At 39.1% G+C, this 23,162-nt stretch overlaps 2 protein-coding genes across 6 annotated transcripts in view; both read right to left on the bottom strand.

Annotated features, from left to right (window-relative positions):
• The window catches only part of CDC6 (cell division cycle 6), a 35,504-nt gene extending 14,301 nt beyond the window's left edge, over positions 1-21,203 (bottom strand). Inside the window, exons 1-6 of the mRNA XM_081343631.1 lie at positions 21,146-21,203; positions 13,272-13,468; positions 11,416-11,673; positions 9,454-9,653; positions 7,203-7,378; positions 2,895-3,001 (exon numbers count right to left, since the gene is read on the bottom strand). Of these exons, the coding sequence (XP_081199757.1) occupies positions 2,895-3,001; positions 7,203-7,378; positions 9,454-9,653; positions 11,416-11,673; positions 13,272-13,467 (937 nt within the window). The 5' untranslated portion in view covers position 13,468; positions 21,146-21,203. The remainder of the gene's footprint in view (positions 1-2,894; positions 3,002-7,202; positions 7,379-9,453; positions 9,654-11,415; positions 11,674-13,271; positions 13,469-21,145) is intronic.
• WIPF2 (WAS/WASL interacting protein family member 2) overlaps positions 18,265-23,162 on the bottom strand; it is a 44,523-nt gene continuing 39,625 nt past the window's right edge. For 4 of the 5 annotated variants that reach the window (XR_014028459.1, XR_014028460.1, XR_014028461.1 and 1 more), the window contains exons 8-9: positions 22,233-22,477; positions 18,265-21,280 (exon numbers count right to left, since the gene is read on the bottom strand). Coding sequence is in view for 1 of the 5 variants with exons in the window: in XM_081343632.1 (XP_081199758.1) it covers positions 22,437-22,477 (41 nt within the window). In the remaining 4 variants the exon portion in view is untranslated. Of the gene's footprint in view, positions 22,478-23,162 lie in introns of all 5 variants that reach the window. The other variant, XM_081343632.1, reaches the window with a different exon arrangement.

Here is a 23,162-nt window from a genome sequence, read left to right as displayed (position 1 = left end):
ATATATTCGGGTGTGAGTCGCTCCTCTTGAGATTTGGCCCTGGGGTTCAGTTGGGCTTGTTGCTTGTGTATCTTTCGCCTACCTGTGTAGCAGCCGCTCTGCCCAAGCTCCTTGACACCCTCTCTGGGTTGGCGGTTGAGTTCCCCAGACTTATGGTTCTGGGGGACTTTAACCTGCCATCCTTGGGAGGTTCGTCGGGGTTGGCTCGGGGGTTCATGACCTCCATGACGGCCATGGACCTGACCCAGGTAATTCAGGGCCCAACTCATGAGGGGGGTCACACACTCGATCTTATTTTTATATCTGGACGGTGGCTTGATGATCTGGGAGGGGGATCTCCATTTATTACTCCCCTGTCATGGACCGATCATCACCTCCTGCGGCTGGACTTCCACTTCACCCCCCCGTCGCGGGGTTACGGAACCGACCAGGTGGTTCCGTCCCAGGCGCCTAATGGACCCTGAATGGTTCCAGGAGGCGCTTGGATCTGTGCCTGCCATCTTCGCTCACAGCCCGGTCAATGCCTTAGTGGAAGCCTGGGAAAGGGTGGCCACGGAGGCACTCGACCACGTTGTTCCCATGCGGCCCCTGACCCGGCGCAGATCCCGGCGGGCACCATGGTTCTCCATGGAGCTCCGGGAGATGAAGCGTCGGAGACGGAGCCTAAAGAGCTGTTGGAGGTCCAGCCGGTCTGAGTCTGATCGATTGCGACTAAGAACCTTCACGAGGTCTTATCTCGCAGCGATGGAGGCAGCGAAGTCTAACTACTTCGCTGCCCTCATCGCGTCCGCAGATAATCGCCCGGCTGCCCTGTTTGGGGCGACTCGCTCCCTCCTGAATCAGGAGGTGAGGGAGGAGCCCCTGCAGGGTCATGCCGAGGAATTTAGCCAATATCTGGCAGATAAAATCGCTCAGATTCGGGCCGGCTTGGACTCCAACTGGGCAGAGTCTGATGATGGGGTATCGAGCGGTCTTGGGAATATTACTTGGGAAGAATTCGATCCTGTGACTCCGGAAGAAGTGGACAGGATCATGGGGAAGCTGAGTTCCACCACTTGTTTACTGGACCCGTGCCCCTCCTGGCTGGTTTATGCGGCTCGGGAGGGGACACGAGGCTGGCTCCAGGGAGTAATAACTGCTTCTTTGAGAGAGGGTAGCTTCCCCACCGCCTGGAAGGAGGCGGTGGTGAGGCCCCTCCTCAAGAGGCCTGCTCTGGACCCAGCCATTTTGAATAACTACAGTCCGGTCTCCAACCTTCGCTTTTTAGCGAAGGTTGTTGAGAGTGTGGTGGCTCATCAGCTTCCTCTGTTCCTGGAGGAAGCGGATTATCTGGACCCCTACCAATCGGGCTTTAGGCCCGGGTACAGCACGGAGACGGCATTGGTCGCACTGGTGAATGATCTCTGGCGGGCTCGGGACAGGGGTTGCTCCTCTGTCCTAGTCCTATTAGACCTCTCAGCGGCTTTTGATACCATCGACCATGGTATCTTACTGCGGCGCCTCAGGGGGTTGGGAGTGGGTGGCACTGTTTTACAGTGGTTCTCCTCCTACCTTCTGGGTCGTTCGCAATCGGTGTTGGCAGGAGGGCAGAGGTCGGCCTCGAGGCCTCTCGTTTGCGGAGTTCCTCAGGGGTCGGTCCTCTTGCCTCTCCTGTTCAACATCTATATGAAGCCGTTGGGTGAGATCATTCGTGGTTTTGGGGTGGGGTATCATCAGTACGCTGATGATACCCAGCTTTTTATTTCCACCCCAGATCAACTCAGTGATGCCCTCTCCGTGATGTCCCGTTGCCTGGAGGCAGTGAGGGTCTGGATGGGGAGGAACAGGCTTCGTCTAAATCCCGACAAGACCGAGTGGCTGTGCGTACCGGCATCTCAGGTTGTCCATTCTATTCCATCTTTATCTATAGGGGGTGAGGTGTTACCCCCCGTAGATAGGGCTCGCGTCCTCCTTGATTCACAGCTCAATTTTGAAGATCATATAGGAGCTGTGACCAGGGGGACTTCTGCCCAGGTTCGCCTGGTGCGCCAGTTGCGGCCCTATTTGGACCGGGATGCCCTGCGCACAGTCACTCATGCGCTTGTGACCTCCCGGATAGACTACTGCAACGCTCTCTACATGGGGCTGCCCTTGAGTACCACTTGGAGGCTCCAGCTGGTGCAGAATGCGGCCGCACGAGTTGTGATGGGGGTCTCCCGATACTCCCATGTTACACCTCTGCTCTGCGAGCTGCATTGGCTTCCAGTTGTCTTCCGGGTGAGATTCAAGGTGCTGGTGATGACCTATAAAGCCCTAAATGGCATGGGTCCAGGTTATTTACGGGAGCACCTTTCGCCGGCATTAACTTCCCATCGTCCTGTGCGCTCCCACAGAGAGGGCCTCCTCAGGGTGCCGTCGGTCAGAGAATGTCAACTGGCAGCCCCCAGGGGGAGAGCATTCTCTGTGGGTGCGCCTGCCCTCTGGAATCAGCTTCTGGTTGAGCTTCGGATGGCTCCCGACCTTCGCTCGTTTCACCGCGACCTGAAGACCTGGCTATTTGAACTTGCCGGCCTGGACTGAGGGATTGGGGTTTTAGTTTTAAATTTTTTTAATTTTAAACTGTGTATTGTTTAGGGCTTTGATTTAATTCTGTTTTAATTTTTATACCTTATGTGTTATTTATAGTGTTTTAATTGCCCTGTACACCACCCCGAGTCCCTTCGGAGAGGGGCGGTATATAAATCCAATAAATAATAATAATAATAATAATAATAATAATAATAATAATAATAATAATAATAATAATAATAATAATAATAATAATAAATAATAATACATATATATATATAGAGAGAGAGTGTAACACTCTTCTTCTTAAACTATCAAGCTAAAGCTTTAACATCTCTGATACTCACCAATAAGAACGAGCCGAGAGTTGGGAAGGGAAGGCCACTCAAATATTGTATAGAGAACATCTTGTCCCTTGCTATCCAACTGATCCATCTCATCTAATACAACCAAACTGTAAGGATGAAAAACATCAAGACTGAGTACTACCTTCCCAGAGAAAAGAATATGCAAATATAACAATAAACAAAGAATAAAACATTCAAAAATTTTAACAAAATATCCTTTAACTACAGGTAGTACCTTTAGACAATGAGTGGACTGAAGTACTTGCAAGGTTCCCAACTTCCAGAAGATTGAATAAAATGTTTTTTTTTGTTTAAAAAAACACATAGTTTAGTATATAAGCCCATGGATTCATAAATATCTTAGGAAAATCCACTAGATCAGGGCTTTTCAACCGGTGGTATGCGTACCACTTGTGGTACTTTGCCACATGGCAGGTGGTACGCGATTGCTAGCCAAGTGTAGGAGGGGAGGGGAATCAGCCTAAGCGAGCCAAGCCTGAGGGAGAGGCAGCTGCAGGACTGTCTGGGCTCAGCAGAAGCCCCAAGAGCCAGCAGGGCTCCAGCTGACTGGCGCTGCCAGAAGCAGCTAGGAGCTGGAGGTGAACAGAAGGAAAAGAAGGGAAGGGGGAGAGAAAGGCTATAAAAGAACATGGTTTGGGTGGGGGAAGGAGTAAAGACAACAGGGAAGGTTTGATCCCTTTAAACAAATGCATTTAGTTTTACCCCCTTTAATTGAGTCTGTCTGTGGCTTTTAGAAAGCTTTCTTTGAAGGGAAACTGGCTTCATTTAAAGCTAGTGTAGGAGCCTTTCTGTCTGGAATTGCAACATTGTGACACCCTGAAGCAGCTTAAAGAGGAAAAAAAACACCCAGATTGTGTTTTTTAATTTTCTTGCTTTGCACTTGATTCCTGTGTCTTTAAGGGTACAAGGAAGGGATGGTGGTGGTAGTGGGGTGCATTCTTACTACACTGTGGAAATGCTCAGAAGAGCCAACCAGCTCGCTTAGGAATCTACAAACTTAGAAACGGTAAGACCTGTGGACTTCAACTCCCAGAACTCCTCATCCAGCCACAAGTCTTAAAAGTGCCAAGTTTGAAGACCCCTGAGCTAGCTGATAGTGGTGCATATTAATAAACATGGATAAATTCATCGTACATTTGTCAGTGCAAAGGGAAAGTGATTCAGCAAAGGAACAGCCACTGAAAAAATTAAAACTGGTACTTTTTTCACTTTTTTCCCCTACAGTTTGTAATAGTTTATTAGATTATAGAATAAAATACAAAAATATAAAAGCAAATAGTAGAACACAGTGGGGAGAAAAAAAGGGGGGGGGAAAGTGAGGGGGAGAAGGGAAAAAGAACAGAGTTCGTCTGTTGCAGTAGAAGGAAGCGTTAACATCAAACCTCAATTTTTTTACTTTTCCATAATATTATAAACTAGCCATTTCTATAACAACAAATGAATCTAATCAGTAAAACCCAAAATCACCCCCACCTTTTTTTTAGTCTCAAGTTTTTGATACCTTGCTAAGCACTGGTGGTACTCAAATACTGTCATGTCCTAAAAGTGATACAATCAGCAAAATGGTTGAAAAGCCCTGCACTAGACCAGACATGTCAAACTCGCAACATCATATGACATCACGCAATGTATCAGAACTTTTCCCCATTGTCAGCAATGGGGTGGGCACGGTTTCCTTGTGACGCATCCAGCCCATGAGCCGGCAGTTTGACACCCCTGCACTAGATCATAAAATGTAGCTGCTTAATATCAATTAAAATACGTTATACTCTGAGATTGTATTCTGGATAAAGAAACTGAAGTCATTTGAATAAACTATAGTTATATAAGGGCAAAGGAAATTGGCTTGACTAATTACATTCACTAGGCTTTCAAGGATAACAAAATACAAGATTCAATGGAAAGAAAGATGGAGTTGCACTGGATTATCATAAACCCATTCTTTTATTGAATGCTATCTGGCCAGCAGGTTTAAATATTGGGAACTTTCTGATCCACCAGCTTCTTGCCTGAATTGTTACAGGCTGCTTCAAAAGTCATCACTCTAATTTCCTTGTTTTGGGAAAATTCAAACCAAGGTAATACCATCTGAAATAATTCAAGAGTTCATTGTTTTCAAGCAAAAATTTGTCTGAATTAGTTCATATACAACACAGTGTGTTTTCAGAGTCAAGACTTGATTCAATGTTTAGTTTCAGCCTGCTTAACAGTCTGTGGTGAAAACGATTTTACATGAACATTATTAATAGTGCTTACATTTATTGAAACATAAAACCTCCGCACTGGTTTGGTGAACCATTAATTCAGTCTGTCTTTGGAGATCAATGGCTTTGGAAGAATTTGTGAATGCTCTGGAGAATTTTCTAGTTATTGGTGCTGGCAGTTCTCCTGACTGATATGTGGGTGTGGAGCTGGAGAGCTGCCATGTCTAATCCCAGATATCCTCCTCTGGGAACAGAACTCTACTCTTTGATTTTCCAATAAGCCTGAAGTACTTGGAAAACAATTAGATAGTGGTGTTCTTGCAATTGGCACTGATCCTGAAAGGTCAGACTGTTAGCAATGGTCAGGAATGCCTCTGCCCAGCCCCATTTTCAATTGTTGCACCATCTGTGCTTTCAACTGTGATTTGTGTTTTAATTACCTCTTATTTACATCACTTAACACTGTGACCTTCATAAGTATTCAAAACTGTAACTGGCATATAATATTGCAGTTAAGATTGCTTTCGGGAGTATGTTTTTTATAGTATAAAAAGCTCAAACAACCTACTATTGGAGCAAATTCACTGACTTCAAGTTTTTATGAGTAAAATGCAAGATGGAAGTTTTGCCCTATGAAAGGACAAGATACTTGAAGGACTGCCTCCTTCCATATATACCTGATTGTTATTTTCGTTATTCATTGGGGGTGGGGGGGGGGGGAAAAGATGCAACAAAAAGCTTTTATATCACTCCTTGACATCTCTGGGTAAAGTAGAGGAAAAAATTGGTTTAAAGAATAGCGACTGCATTTAGAAACATTCAGGTTCATCACATTTTTTGAAAGGCATGGAAGAAACCTCTCTCATGTTGGGCTAGACAAACCAACAATCTGGTTAAAAAAGGCATCTTATTTCTATCCTGCATCTAAAAATATATGGTTATAGGTTATATGAAAAAGACCTCTTTAGCAATATGACCCATATTGTGGAAGTCTCTCCTAAAAAAGGTAATATTTTATTTTCTGTTACCCCTTTCAGAATTATGGTAAAGGCAGTTCTTAGATTTTCAATGCTATATAATTCTAGCTATTTAATTGTATAATCTAAATTTAATTGTGTGCTTTTTTTGCTTGTTTCTTAGTTCATAGCAATTTTAATTGATCCCTTTATTTTATGCCATCTCCAGCATTTTAATAAATTCATTTCCAGAGAAGTTATTCTCTCAAACTCATAAATTGAAGATTGTATTATATAGGAAACAATTATTTCTCCAACAGTCTCTCCAAGACTGTTTTAAAAGCTGGTTTTAAAAAATCTGGGTCAGTATGTTTTTCAAAATTAACTAAAAGAGCAATATATATATTTAAAACAAAAGCAAAAATAAAAGTTTCAATTTATCAAGTGCTGCATCCATTCATTTAATGCTAACTAAGGGCAAGCCCTGAATGATTTGAGGCTTAGATATAGTCCTGAAAATAAATTCATAGCACACCTTCAAAACATCTGGTCAAAATACCTAGACTCTGTGAATTGAACAACTCTCCCAAGTACCAATTAACCTACGTCAGTATAATTATAATAATAAAAATCCATTATTAGAGATCCTACTGTTCACCATTTATTTCTACAATGCTTTCCCTGGATACAATTGTTATTACTACAGTAATAATGCTGTAAAATGGCTTAATCTGAGGCGGGGGCGGAAATCCAATTAGTTCAGTTTATTAAATCTTGAACATACTTAAATACCAGGGAGGAATTATAGGGAGAAGAAAATAGGAAAGGTATATAATTCTCCTATAAAGATTGCTCTAACTCCAGAACATTTCATTCAAATTATTATTAGCCAGACTACTCCATCTCCATCTCTGGTGAGAAAATGCCATTTGCTCACTGGAATTTGGCAAGCTACATTTTTCTGTGAAGCAAACAGGGATTCTGTGATGCTCTCATATAGAGTCCCAAAACAACCAAATATGCTGTTTTTCCATACACAGCATAAATTCATGACTAATCCCATCCCTATTTCCAATGGGTAACTAAATTAAAAAAAAACCTTCTCCCATAAAAAATGTTCTACTCACGCCATCGATGCACTTTCTGATGTCAACCGTTTCTCCAGCTTTCTGATGACATCACCTTTGGCTGCTTTGGCAGCTCCAGCCAGGCCCAACTGTTCAGCAATTGCTGGGAAGACAGCTTGGGAGCTCTTTAAGGCCATGCAATTTAAGACTGTGATCTGAATCCCAGTGAGTTCTGTCTGTAACAAAGGTGTGAAAGTTCGATCACTACCTAGACTCTATAAGAGAGTCCAAAAGCAACCTGCAAGGTACTCTGAACACTAGGAGCTCCAAGAAGAACCATGAAGATAGGCTGCCATAAAACAAAAGCAACAGCTCCCTTACTAGTGGGGACAACAACCCAATGTGCAGGATATACAAATATTCTTGTGTATGAACTTTCATTCTAAGCTGAGAAAGAAAGAGACCACACAACTGTTCTCTTTATTTAAACTGCAACATCCTAAATATTTTAGGAAAAGCCTCCTGTTCACAAAGCCTTCCTCTGAGAAAGGAAGATACGACAAGCCATAAAAATACCCAATTACATTAAATAGGCAATACGTGTATTTTATTCCTACTGCTCATGATCAAATCAATAGAATTTATCTGAGAGCCGCAAACAAAAAAAATGAATTTAAAATATTAAGATATTCTATATTCTATATATAATTAAATATAATAGAAAATGAATTTAGAATACAATTTACTGTAGAATATAATTTATTATTTTAGAATATTAATCAATTCAACAGCTTGCCTCCTAGAGTTGTGGGTGCTCCATCGCTGGAATTTTTCAAGAAAAGACTGGAAAACCATTTGTTCAGCGTGGCATAAGGACTCTTGTCTTAGGAGGTGGGTGAACTGGAAGATCTCTAAGGTCCCTTCCAGCCCTATGCTTCTATACAACTACACTACCAAAGCTAACAAGTTACACATGATTTTTGCTCTTTGCATGGCTGGTAAAGTCCAGGGAGCCTTTTTTTCAGCTCCTAGACATTAGATGGGGAGGCAAAGAACAAATAATTGTTTCCCTATTATTAACAGTAAAACACCTTCAAGGCAAGTATAAATTGATGTTGAGGTCATTTTCCTTATTGTTACAACAGCAAAGAACAAGATGTTCATTCTAAGATTATATTCATGAAGGGGGTATTAACTGTCGCCATCAATCCTCCAATTTGAATGGAATGCATGTTGCAGTCCTATAGTTAGTCTTTGACTTATGGCCACAATTGAGCCCAAAATTTCCGATGCTAAGCAAGAGTTTTTAAGTGAACTTTGCTCTACTTTACGACTTTTCTTGCCATAGTTAAATGAATCACTGAAGTTAAGTTAGTAACACGATTGTTAAGTGAATCTGGCTTTCTCATTGATTTTGCTTGTCAGAAGGGCACAAAAGGTGATCACATGACCCCAGGACACTGCAGCTGTCATGCCAATTGCCAAATGTCTGGATTTTGATCATGTGACCTTGGGGATGCTGCAATGGTCATGAAAAATAGTCGTAAATTACTTTTTTCAGTGCCGTTGTAATTTCGAACTGTTACAAGAGTGGTTGTAAGTCAAGGACTACTTGTAATCACACTACTATTAATCTGATCTGTTGACCAAAGACCAATCTCTCTCTCTCTTTTTCTCTATTATCTATCTATCACATCCATCGAGTAGCACACCTAAGTGACTAGGTAGTTTAGAATAAAACATAAAAAGAGGCGTAAAAGCACAAATACAGCAGAGTTAAAACTGAGTTAAGAACAAAATTAAAATAAGATATTACAAATTAAACAAGACAGCACATCCTCACATTACCAGCCACCCCAGGGTCTCATATCATTCTTCAGTCCTCATGTCAATTGGCAAAGCCAGGTCTTAACCACTATATTGAAAGGCCAGAAAAGTAGAGGCTGCTCTTACCTTTGGGATAAATAAGTATAAATTGCTATTTTTTTATTTACGCAAATACAAACACTGCATTCAATCATGTTTTGTGTCAATTAGGACTCAGAATTCACAGCATACAGGTAAACCTTGACTTAGTGACCATTCAAAATTATAAAAATCCCCACAAAAGGTAGTTACAACCAACTGCAGGAATGTTGCAGCAACTCCCCTCCCCCCATCTCTGCCACCCATCCCATCAAGTTTCCCCAGGCCCCAAATGACTATCACAATAACATCACCAGCAACAGAGGAGGCAATAATTGTCCAAGCATTCTCTTTCAAAGAAAGACCTCAAGAACATTTAATACACATGGTCAAATCCAGCAGTTACCTTCAAATCAAGCAAGGCTCTGTTGAGGCAAGCAGTTTTTCCAGTGCCAGGAGCTCCAGATATATAAAGGCTTCCAGGCTTCTTCCAGCAGACATGTTCCAAGAGGAATCGTTGCAGGACACCTGTTTCTTTTTCCCTCCCAAGCAATTGTTCTGGAACAGCTGTATGGAGAAGACTCTTTGCTTGTTGATAACAGGTGCCTGCATTAAAATAAACAGCTACCATAAAACAAAAACGTGTCTTGACACAGTAGATGACAGCATTCTGATTTCTAGAAAAAGAAATTACAATAGGTAAAGTTTTGCTACTAAATTAGTTGTATATACTTTTAACTGAGTTCTTGCTAATGATGAAATATTGTTCAATTACACACTATTATCAGATTAAGCAAAATAAATATTGCATTTTATCTGTTTCATATTATCAGTATATTATCTTGACTTTCTAACACTGCCTGCAGCTGTAAAATCGGTGACATGATTCTATAAATAAATATGATCAATGGAGAAGAGAAATTGGTTGCACGTCCAGCAAATTCATTCTAACTTTTGGTGAAGGGAATTTAGGCCTTGTGGGATACATTATGATTCTGAGGAACTCTTCATAAACACCAAAATATAATAGCTACCATAATGACGTGGGGGGAAAAAATATCACATGCTATTATTACATCATAATGTATTTTTTGGGAAAATGTGTTAAGAGAATAACACATTTATACATTAAATCTTCTTTACCTTATCAAAATGTCCTTTTCCAAACAGAATTTTCCATTTTTCAAATAGGGATACTTTTCATAAATAGGAAGGTTAATAGTAAATTGTTTTCTTCCATATATAAAACCAATATCAATACCAATATGAAGCTCTAAAATTCAATCCACTCAAAACAACTTCTACCATTCTAATAACTCATTTCTTCTCACTTTCACACTCACCAGTCCATGCTCATACATAATTTGTCCGCCATATGCATATCCTTTTCCCCTCCTACAGTTGCTCCTCATTCATTTTCCTAGTTTTAATTTGCTGGCTTCTCAGTTTCCTTCAAGCCACCCATTAAAAAAAATCTTCCTTTTATTCTTTATTCTCCTGTTGTTTTCAACCTTTCAAAGTAGTCTACCTATTTCAACTTGGAAAAGTATTCTATTTGTTACTATTTTCACAGTAGTTCCCTTTATTTCTTATTTTTGGTGAGATAGCTGGAAAGCAGGACTTTCATCCCCCTTTTTTTCTTTTTCTGAGAATGCTCAGGTCCACACAGGAGTCAGAAAAATATTGGCAAAGGAAAAGGAAGATGATGGATTGGTTACAGGTCAAAAAGAAATTATTTTGCAGCCAGCCAAGGAAAAGAATACTTAACAATTCAAACAAAATTTAGAAACATCATTTTGGAAGCACCCAATGCTTTGGCAGATGTTAATGGAATGTCCCTTAGGAACACATTATTGGTGACTAAGGGTAGCAGACTTAATTTCAAGTCTTCTAGCAATCACATCTGAACTACAAATTGGAAGGTTCAAATAAATTCATTCAACTATTGTTTTTAACACAAATTCAAATCTTTTTCACAGTATTATATTAGCTCCTAAATAAAATCACCTTAGAATTTCATTTACTTTGTGATAGAGTCATGCTTTGCCTTCCCATTCTATACAATAACAGAAATAATACGCTAATATTAGTATTGTATTTACTTTTTGTAAAACATTTCCACTGACGCTTGTTGTCTTTTGCTTTTATCATAGTGGTTGATTGCCCATTTTTGTTAGTTTTTTTTTTGCTGCTTTTATATTGTTTTCAGCCACTTCCAGTCGCCTTTTTGAGATAGGCAGCTATATAAATGGAATGACTAAATAAAGAAATAAAATAATATAGAGCTGAAGGAATTTTTTTGATACTGAAGTTACTGGAAAAGACAAATTGAAACAACAGGTCCTAGCTGCCCATCGTTGTTACATACCTTCTGGCTTAAACAGCTGAGTTCGTACTCGCTGTTTTTTAAGAGAGTAACACTGCATAGTAGTAGGTGTTTCTTGGCTCCTTTGTACTGGAGATTGAACCAAACTGCTGCACTTGGTGGGAGTCCTGGAGACCGAATGTTCACTGAAGAGTGAAGTCCGGACTCTGGGAGAAGTTGCTGGAAAGCTGTTTTCTTTTTTATTCTGCTTCGTTGGGGTACAAGGTAACAAGTGGGCAACATTGCAGAGATTGTCATCACCTAGAGGAAACAGAGAGATATCTAGCGTAGAAATTAACAGGTGAAATTCAGACCTCTACACAAAGTGACTTCTTTAAAATGTTGTCCTTTTATTCAAAGTCTCATTTTGAGACACTCAAGTCAATTTTTAAAAATACTATCTCAGAGGTAATGGGTGGAGTTTCAAGGAAAACTTTTGTTGTGGACTTTTTAATGATTCGCTCTTATTAATTCATTAGTTGGTAATCTCTTGCAATAGTAAAGTTTTTAAAACACTTGGATTTGCAATTTTTAAAAGTTGAAATTGAATTCTTTGTAAATAAGTCTATTCACAGAAATGTCATTAGAACTAATTTTCTCCAGTATTGTCCAAGAGATTTGTTAATTCATTTTGCATAAATTAGTTTTCTAATTTTTAGTTGAGTAACGAAGAGTTAGCTAGCAGAGCAAGCCATTCCGTTATAAACATTAGAATACAGGACTAGGATATGGGAGATACAGTTTCAACTTCATACTCAAATACAAAAATTGACTGAGTGTCTTTGGGCCAGTATGCTCCTCTCTGTCTAGCCTACCTAACAGGCTTATTATTGTAGGAGGAAAATGGAGGTGGGAACTATGCATATAGTCTTAAGTTCCAGGAGGAAAAATGGAACATAAATCTAACAAAACTTAATAGTTGTAAACATTAATCAGAAGATAATATTTAGCATTTTTATTTCATATGTGCTTAAATCTATGCACAGTATGAGACCTATTATTCCCCACAAAAATAACTGTGTCATAGCCTGTGCCTTTATAGAATTAGAATGCCAAAGAATCGAATAGGCAAGTTTAATTCAGCGCATAATTTGTCTAATCTCACCATTCAACTTGGCAAAATCATAGTATTTTTAATAGTCAACTCTGAATATTTTGGGTTCATATATTTTAGAAATTTTCCATTTATAAGCAATTACATGTAGTCCTCAACTTACGACCGCAATTGAGCCCAAAATTTATGTTGCTAAGTAAAAAATTTGTTAAGTGAGCTTTGCCCCATTTTACTACTTTTCTTGTCACATTTGTTAAGTGAATCACTGCAGTTGTTAAATTAACAGCAGAGTTATTAAGTGAATCTGGCTTCCCATTGACTTTGCTTGTCAGAAGGTTGCAAAAGGGGATCACATAATTGTTGGGGGCAATAAGCTGACTTTGTAATAATGCCGCTCGGGGGGCCGAAAGCCCTAATAAGCAGTCATATACATAGAATGAAGGCTATTGCTAAGGAAAATTGATTTGTGCTTAGAGTGTAAGCCGCCCTGAGTCTTCGGAGAAGGGCGGGATATAAATGGGATTAAAATAAACATAAAATAACGCCGGGACACTGCAACCATCATAAATATGAACCAGGTGTCACGCATCCAAATGTAAATCACATGACATGCTGCAACAGTCATAAGTCACTTTTTCAGTGCCATTGTAACTTTAAACGGTCACTAAATGAATGGTTGTAAGTCGAGGACTACCTGTAGTTTGTCAACCCTTTCTATTACTTTAATTTTAAAGAAAGTGATCTTTAAGATAATGATTCAACATTATGCTAGGATATTTGGGAGGTATAAGGAAAGACAACTTACCTAGGCGTTTGCGGGGACTGAGAGGCAAGACCTGTTTTGGGGAATATGACAAAGAGACTGGCAATGTTGCTGAATCTAGATGGAAATCCTTCTTTTTCTCCAATGATTTCTGAAGTGTCCTAACTGATTTTCGCTTTGGAAAATCTATAATCTTCTGGCTCTGAGACTGTGACCTGGTATTGGGCATGATGAACATACTAGAAGCAAACATAGAAAAAAAGATAAGTATTCAAAGTAAACAAAGTGTTGTCTACAAATCTCTAATATTCTACAAATAGTCTATAAGTTACCTAGACCATCTCCTGTTGATATTTTTTTTTCCTACATCAGCAAAATCAAAATGGATTAAAGTATAGAATATTTCCCCCCTCCCCAACAGGGACAGCCAAGATCTTCCCAGTCAGGATTAATGTACAGGACTTCCATACCAATTTCTTAACAGTATTCCCTGTTAAGTATTCCATTGTATTGCTCAGTTAAGTGACAGTATTAACCAAACTTGTCTTAATTCAGACAAGTGTCAAACCTGGCTACTTGAAAGAGAGACCAGAATGAAACCTCAAGAGTAAACTGATACATTAAAAAACAATCCTAGAAGACAGTGGCCAACCATTTCCATGCTGTTACCAGTAAAAGTACATTGATACATCGAAGGAATCACCAGGGATTTTGCATGAGTTTTGGGGAATCTTTATTTTTGTCCCACTCTTCCGAGAGTATCTTGATTCTCAAGTTTAATTACAATTATTTTGCACCCAAAGTTTGTTTCTTCATCCCTTGTTTGCTTATCCTTCACTTCCTTTGTAATGATAAAATCCTAAACATTATCAGAAAACATGCACTCATCCTAGCTTTAAATTTTGATTGATGCCAACTTATTAAATCTATCAAACATCACAAAGATGCATAACATGCCCCATTGCTTGTTCAAGCTCTAGTGTTGAAATACTTCCAGATATGGTTTCATATAAATGTATCTGCTAGTAGACAGCATGAGTTAAATGAAAAATAGCAAGAAAAAGTTCTCCCATTTTAATTCTGAGCTTTAAAGCATTGAAGCAGCAGTTTGGTTTCAGAATAGTTCTAGATGCTAACACTTGGACTTTCAAAATAAACTACTAAAACTCTCAATTCTCCAATATATATTTTTACCCAGACATTAAAATCATTAAATGAAGTCTTTTCCCAAAGGAAATGAGATAGGCCTTTATCTTTGGTAGCAATCCATTTATGGAATTTCCTTCCAAGAGTAGTTCAATTGACATCCACAGATATTATTTTTTGCACCAGAAGAAAGGCCTTTTTATTTTCTCAAGCTAATTAATTTTGGTCCCTCTTGCAGCTATATGGTCTGTATTATTTTATTTATTTATTTATTTAGTTACATTTATATACCGCCCTTTCCCTGAGGACTCAGGGCGGTTTACAGGGAATTAAAAAATCCAACATACAAAAGTTAAAACCAAATTAAAAAATATTAAATTGACCCTGTACACAATTAAAACCCCAATTAAAAATTTCTCCTCAGCCAGGGCCCGAGAGCTCAAAGAGCCTATATTTTAAATTTTATTGTTCATGTTTTTATTATTTTAGTGTTTTATTGTAAATCTAGAAAGCTTTGGCTGTTGGGCAGTTCTAAAATTCGTGTTCTCCGGATCACAACCCCTGCCCCCTTTTTATCTATAGCCAACGTGGTCTTTGCCTCGGATGTTGCAACAACATGCCCTGAGGCCATCTAGCTAAGTAAGGCGGACTAACTTTTTCACGGAAGACGTTGCATGTGGGAACGGGCAACCAGCCTCTTCTTACCCCACGATATATATATATTTATTTTGGATCGCCCTCCTCAAATCACTGCCACTTAGACGGAAAGGAAGCGGAGACATGCCAGGCGTTTACCGAGAAAGGTATCGGCTTCAATGGCGCGTGTTTCCTTAGCGCGGCCTTCTCCATCTTATACCCTCTCCATTCTACCACGACTTCTAACTTTTCTGACAGAATTATCCCCAAACCCAGTATTTTTTTAAAAAATGCTATGAAACGGGAACTACCGTCCAATATATCGGGCGCGTGCTCGCTGGCAGCATATTCAGGTTTTAAATCTTGCGCTGGACAGCTGATTCCTTACCGCATATAAAAAGTTCCCCTCCTCAATCTCTATACATCCCTTTCCTGACTGCCCCGGGATCCAGCACCCACCATAAACCGAATCCTTGGGAGCTTGTCGAGTTAGGACACCGGATCACACTCGTCGTTCGCTCGCTCACCCTCAGTCCGATTCACTGGCAGAATTTCTCCTCGCGCGCTCTAGCCGTTCGGTCCTGCCAATTGGTTATTCCGAGCGGTGCTGCTCCTTGCCAACCAATCGCCACTCTTCGCGCCGAACGCATATTTCCATTGGCCCTGCCCCTTCTACGCCATTCTCCCCTTCCTGCCGCTCAACTTATCTTCCCCCCCACACAACTTTTTTCACATTTAAAAAAAAATAGTGCAGTACAGCACTACACCAGTTATCCAGGAGGATCTTCCTTCCCGGATAAGATAGCAGAAGCGAGTAGCCTTTTACTGAATGCAAAACTTGCCATGCTTAACAAACAGAACTACATTTCCCATCGAACCTTGCTGCAAAATGAAAGGGAAGCAGCTAAAAAGAGCGCGCTCAGCGCAATTTTTTTCTAGAGGGGAAGGAGAATGCTCATAACAAGCCACGGGAGCTGAATTTTTGCGGGTTGTGAATTCTGTAAATTACAGTACAAAGGTCTGGAAGGCTGCGAAAACTATCGAGTGTTTCCACTTGAAAATAAAAATGGAAGTTGTAGCAGAGCAGAGACAATGCTGTTCAGACGTTTAGAAGAACTACAATTCCCGTACAATATGTGAGCAAACTGGCTAATTTATTTTTTATGACAGCTGTAGTCCAAAGCATCTGGGATTAACTAAATTGGTGACACTTTTTACAGCCTATATAGTTCTTGCCTAGTATATCTATACATTTCAGCCTTTAGTACCACATAATCTTTCAAATGTAACAGCATATACTGCTATTTTCACCAATTGCCTAATTTGATACATATGAGTTCCTTAGGCTATGTAAATCTATTTTCAGATTAGATCAGATTCAAATTTTAGAGTAGCAAGTGCTAAATGTTTTAATCACGATACCTGTCATTTGACAGGAAACAAATAGGATTTTTAAAAGATACAAGTCCTCTTCCAGATGCGTCATAACACTTCAGAAAATAATTTTAAAATATGGGTTTCATTGGGAAATTCATTGTATAGGCAGTCCTCATGTAACAATCATTAACTGAGACCAATAATCTCATCATTAAGCAGCACTATTGTTAAGTGAATCAATCACACCTATGAATGTCAGTTTCACTGTAATTGTTAAATAAATCACCTGCAATCATTAAGCATAGTATCCCATGTCCACAACTTTCAACTTCCTGCTGGCTTCCCAATTGATTTTGCTGGGCAGAAGCTGACTGGAAATGTTACAAATGGCAATCAGCTGACCATGGGATGCTGTGATAGCTGTAAGCTTGAGGACCTGTTGTAAATCTACCTTTTCAGCACCATTACAAGTTAGAATGGTCACTAAATGAGGCAGTAGTTAATTGAGGTCTCTCTATACCAGGGGTTCCCAACCAGGGGTGTGAGACAATATTCCAGGGGGTGGGAAAACTTGGGTTTTCAAAATTAGTTATATGCATAATTCGTTGCTCTTATTTCAAACTTTTGTAAGGGGTGCGAGAATATATCAGAAGCATTTTAGAGGTGCAGGGTACAGAAAAGGTTGGGAGCCGCTGATCTATACAATAAAGGAAGTTATCACTTCCTTTCGTACAGCAAACTTTCTTCAAAAAAAGGGACAGGGGGAAAAGGGGACTACTATGGCCTACCTGCATTTGACAATTCAGTCAGAAAAATACATGAAAATAAAATAAATCATAGCAAAAATTGTACTCTAGGTTATATTACAAATTGCTCAATGCAAAGAATTATTAGTTTGCTCTTCTTTGTTTCCTCAAGTCTCCAAAAGCAGGTTGTGTGAATTTCTTGTGGACTGATTTGTGAAATCTCAAATAACACTGGGTCAATATAATGGGATATAAATAAAAATCCGACATATTCAATGCTAGATATTAGTGACATGTGCTTAAACAGAGAACAAATTGCAGAAACAATATTTGTATTTGATTAATTTATTAGATCATGGACACAGACTCACTTCTGCATCAGTCAATGCAGCTACAATTTTAATAAGAGACAGCACCACTTCCTGTGGTCAGATACAGTGTCTTATGAAGTAGTGAAATATTAAAAGAGGCAGCATTATCAAACATAGCTACTAGGGAATAAAAGTAGTGTTCTTTTCTCATCCCCCAAAATCAGCCTTTCAATATATGGTATTTTCACAGGCTATTCTCATCTCAACTGTAGGGAACATGATTGATCTGCATGTTGAAATTAAGATGGTTGGTTGATTAATGGTACAGATTGACGAGGGAGAGGGAATGATCTTCCTGATTCAGAGCTATAGAATTATACTGTAGTGGGAGCACTTTGCATTTGCCCAAAGGAGCAATGAGAGTAAGCTGTATAGAGCCATGTCTTCTGTTGATTGATACAGTAATTATTGTGCCCTGCAAGTGGAAACAAAAAACTGAGAAGCAATGGTTCTTGAAAGATCCCACTAGGAGAGAGCAATTTCAAAAAAGGACTGTTTCTATTTTTTAAAAATGTAGGAAAATGATTTGCAGCAGTGTTTCTCAATTTTGGCAATTTGAAGATGTGTGGATTTCAATTCCCAGTCTGCCAGCGGTCTTCTCTGAGTTGAAGTCCACATATCTTTGCCAAGCTTGAGAAACACTGATCTACAGTATGCTTATCATCTGTGGAATTCAGGTGAACATGAAATATTTGACTGTTTAATGTGAAAATTATCAAAATGATTTAAAAATCAAACTCCTCCTAATGTCACATCAAGAGAGTTCTCACAATTATTTAATCAGGACAATAAAAGAAAGAATATTACATGCAAGTCCCATTAAAAAAATTTCTTTAAAACAAGTCCACATTTGTTCTTGCAATGGACTCAAGAATTCTTTCATTGCCAACAACCTAAAGAAATTTACTTGAAACACTTGCAAACTCCAAAGGACATTTTCTGTGAAAGGAAAAGATCAGATCTGAAACAAAAGCAACAGTGCAACCGACTCAAATTCTGGTTCTTGAAACTACAGGAACTATTCTCAGCAGTGTTTCTGCAGCAAATAGAAATGAAACTACTGAGCATAGACAGTGAGAGAGGACAGTGTGTGCATGAAGCTTGCAAGATCCAAATTTCTATGCATGCACACAGATACAAAACTCCATTGGGAGCCATTTAAGGATAAGGCACCATGAATGAAGCTTGAAGCATTTGCTGTTAAATAGCATAAACATTATACCCATTATAAAAGCCTTTTCCTTGGCATACTTGCACCGTTGCAATGGGAGATTTGATATATTTCAACGTGGAGAAGGGCTGCATAAAATCTCCTAATTATGGGGAGAGTTAAAAAGCTACAAAGGCCCTCTCCTAAACCATCAAAAATAAGAGAAAACCTCAATTCTTAAAATTCATGTTCACAACATCTGAAACTTACAGTTACAGGATAGCATGACACACAGTTCTTTGCAATGGTTCCTCTCATTTTGTAATAGTAGACTGTGATTAGCCTTCACAGCATCACTGTGTACCTCTTGTAAATGTAGAGATTTTTGAATCTTCTTTGTGTGTGCATATTTGTTGATAAACAATATAAGACTGTAGAGTTGCCTCAAGAAATCAGACAGATAAAACTTTTAAAAATTCTTGGGTCAGCTAAAGAAACTAGATATTATTGAACTAATATTTCGATCATTTCATACCTTAAGAAAAGGTCAGATACACTTTGAAGAACAAAAATTCATACTTTAACCTATACCATCCTTAAAATTAGAGGTACTGTAGGAAAAGAGTGTAAAACATTTCCTAATATTCTACTTTAAATTGCATTAAAACAATAGCAAGAAGGAAAGAAGACCGGGATGAAGACTCCGTGAGAGGCTACAAATTTAGTTTTCCAGATACAAATAGATTTTCTGAGCAACTAAGACTGTGTAAGTTCAAAATCAACCTAAGGCAGTCTCCCCTAAGATGGACCTCACAGATGATAAGACTATACTTGCCATCAGTTTTAAGCAACATAATTATCTTGGTTAGAATTATTGGATGTTGCAGCCAACACAAATGGGGGCACTAGACTGGTAAAAGTGATTTATAAGAGAATTAAGATTTTTATCTTGGTAATGCTAGTTGCAAATGTATGGTTTCTCTGAATGTTTTCAGAATGTGTATGAAAATGTATGCTAAATTCACCATGTACAAAACTCTTGCTTTAGCAAGGAAAAGCAAATACATCTTGCCCACTCACATAATTAAACCACCAGATAACTTGGCCCAGGGTGGGATGTGGGCAAGAGGCAGCAAGAAGAAATAAAGCAGCACTTTGGACCAGAACGTGCAAGTTTGACTCTATGACTCTTGTATTCAGTTTCCATTTGCCACTTCAAGCTTAAGAACCCCCTTCACAATGCTTCCCATAGGATATACTCACTGGAAGCCAACATCATACAGAACATAATAAAAAAAATTAATACCCCTCCCCAAAATGCACAGTGCATTTAACTTCTCTTCCCAGCAAGTTATGCTGGATAAGATTTAATTTTCTTCCAGAAGAAAAAAAGAAATTCCTCTGACCAAGCATTAGTCCCTCAACATGAGGGACTGCCTAGTCATTAACTTAAAAGCAGACAAATTTCCATCATTTAAAAAAAAGGTGGTAAAGGAATTTTTGTAATGTAGGGCTAGCAAGCTTACAAACTTTTTACAACATACAAAATAGATCAATATTTATCATTATAACACAAATTTCCCAATGCCACATTTTAAGAGTAAATACACATAATAATTATAACAAATCTGGTACCAATCACATTAACAAAATCACTGTATAAGGCAAAACACCAACCAGCAATCTAGGCTTGATGTTACAACCAACTGCAGAACATGAGATAAAATGAGATGAAAAATTTGCTTCTGCTTCAGAGTCTGCTTAGTGGTGTCTAATCCAGAATTGGGCATTTCTACTGCTGGAATCTGCTTTCTAACAAATTTATATGAAGAGAGAGAGAGGGAGAGGGAGATGCATCCCAATACGGAAGTCTTCAGCAGTGTAAACTACTGTGTTGAGAAGCAGATGTGCAATCCATCCTTGGCCTTTTTCTGATACTGGGAAAAGGCCAAATATAAATACCTCTTTTGATCTCAGAGACAAGGCCAGCACTATCAAAATTCCTATGACACCACCAAGAGGCCTAGCTGGAATTAGTGGCATTCTTGCAAAGGACCTAACAAGCATCCTAAAAGTCACAAACATAACTGACAACCCTTCACCTCATAAAATGTCTGTGCAAGAACCACAGAAAACTTTGTCAATTGTTTACAACAGGGGTCTTCAAACTTGACCCTTTTATGACTTGTGGACTTCAACTCCCAAAATTCCTCAGCAAGGCGTGCTGGCTGAGGAATTCTGGGAGTTGAAGTCCACAAGTCATAAAAGGGCCAAGTTTGAAGACCCCTGGTTTACAACCAGCAAAAATAAAATATGAAGGAATTTCACCAGTTTCTATCACTTCCAAAGTTATTTCATTGAAGTAGGTACTAACCACTAAAGATCAGCTTTGAGCTAGAACAAAATGGTATGTCATTTAATATTTTAACTGGAAATTTGCCATTAAAGGTATGTTCCCCATTACTAGACTGGAATGTATGCCAATGGGACCTTCAGACAGTCAGTGACGCTCTGGAATTGATAGTAGCCAGCGCCCATCCACTTCTCAGCAAAAAAACAGAATACTTCTCAGGTGTTTTGCCATCCCTCAGCAATAGATGGTTACATTCTCAAGACTGATTATGTCTGAAAGATATTCATAGGATAAGACAATGAAGCTGGGCATTTCTGTTAATGAGAGCAAGATGGATCTTCTGAAGACACAGGACATTCAAGCATCAGGAATTCTAACAAGTTGGAATATAATATATATTTTGTTCTACACTGGTGTAGCATCTTCAGTGTATTATCTATGGCCAGCACTGTATTGCAACATTTATCCACTAGTTTGCTATAAACTAGTTCTTCATACCCAGTATTTATCAGGACATCATTCTTTTCACTTTCAGGGGCTGCTAGTTCCTCAATAACAGGCATGCCTTTTTTTAAATACAACGCAGGTATCAGTGATAGCTATTAGACTTTACAATCTCTTCATCTCTACCACGGTATCTTTTATTCTGTAGAAACACAATCCCATTTTGAGAAGCTTCATTTAAGATGCCAGCTATCTTTTGGAGAAACTGACAATCAAAGATTAAGGTTCCAGATCTGCAGAACAACTCTGCCAAAACATAGCATAGTAACTGCTGTACTCGCCCCCTTTTTTGAGCACTTCTACAGATACTGCTATTCTTATGCAGCTTTATCAATTTTTTAAACTGTCTTTAAGACATGCCATTTAGTTCATCTTTCTCCTGCTTTAAGTTACAAAGTTTAATAACTGAATTTGTGGTGCCTGCAATGAGAAATGAAGGAGCCATTTCAATTCTTTTCATAGCACAGCTCTTTAAAAAAGAATTAATGTTCCCTAATCCATACAATTTGTGGCCATTTCCTTAAGATAAGCAAGCATCTATAAATAACCACTTCAATTTGGCTCATAGTTTTGTTGTTCTGATTGGTTTTCTTTCCTGAAAAACATTCACTCTTCCCTTGTTCTTGAACTGTAGTGTTTATGAACTGAGGGTTTCCCCCCCTTGTGACAAAGATAGCAGAAAGGGAGGAAATTAGCATTGATCTGCAGGAGTATTCTCACCTGGCTATGCCAACAGATGCCTTTTTATGTCAGAGAGTGAAATGCATAGAGAAAGTTGAGTAATGATAAGTTCATCCAGGTTCTTGCAATTAAAAAAGCAGGAATGTATTTTTCATGCAGATTTCTGAGGAATGCTTTTTGGAGGTGGGGAGAGAATTTAAGAACAAGTTTTGGTGCTAAGCAAAAATGCTCATTTGCTGTTTTTCACCTAAGGACAGGAGGCAGAGGAGGGGCCCCACGAGTAGCTGAAAAGATAAGAGCATTTGTTAATATGAGTATTATATATTAAGGTGCATCCTCCTACAGGAACTATGACCCCAAAACAAAAAGACCATGAAATTTTTATATATATTTTCTCAAAATTTTAAAACATTCCATTGCATTCTTATGAGTTTACTATGATTCCATAGCAATTTTAGAACTATGGGCATAGCATATATAAGGCTGCACAATTGGCATAATTTGGAACAATCAAGAAACACCAACAGTATTTGGGACTGGGAATTACATCACTAAGCAACATGGTCATAAGGGGTAATGTCACGAGACTGTGCCAACTTGTGATGGCTATTCCAGCAGTTCCTAGTTAGCACTGTCAGGCAAATCCCACTTGATCACAGTGTCCTGTGATCACATGATCACCATTTGTGTCCTCTTGACATTTTCCCATGATTTTGCTGAAAAGCCAGCAGTGAAGGTCAAAAATGGTGAACGTTTGACAGTGGGATGCTGTGACAGCCAGAAGTATGAGAATCTGTTATAAGTACCCCCTCATTCAATGCCAACGTAACTTCAAATAGCCACTGAATAAGTGAACTACCTGTAGAAGTAAATTAATGATAAACACAGTATGACTCATACTGTTTGTGGCAGCATTTTTACCCTATGGATTGCTCTCAAATCCCTTATTAAGCCTGCCAGTTTGCAAAT

Source organism: Vipera berus (genome assembly GCF_964194415.1).
Source record: "Vipera berus genome assembly, chromosome: Z".
NCBI classification, from domain to species: domain Eukaryota; kingdom Metazoa; phylum Chordata; class Lepidosauria; order Squamata; family Viperidae; genus Vipera; species Vipera berus.
The sequence above is the reverse complement of the archived record's forward strand: the minus strand, read 5'-3'. Positions and strand labels throughout refer to the sequence as shown.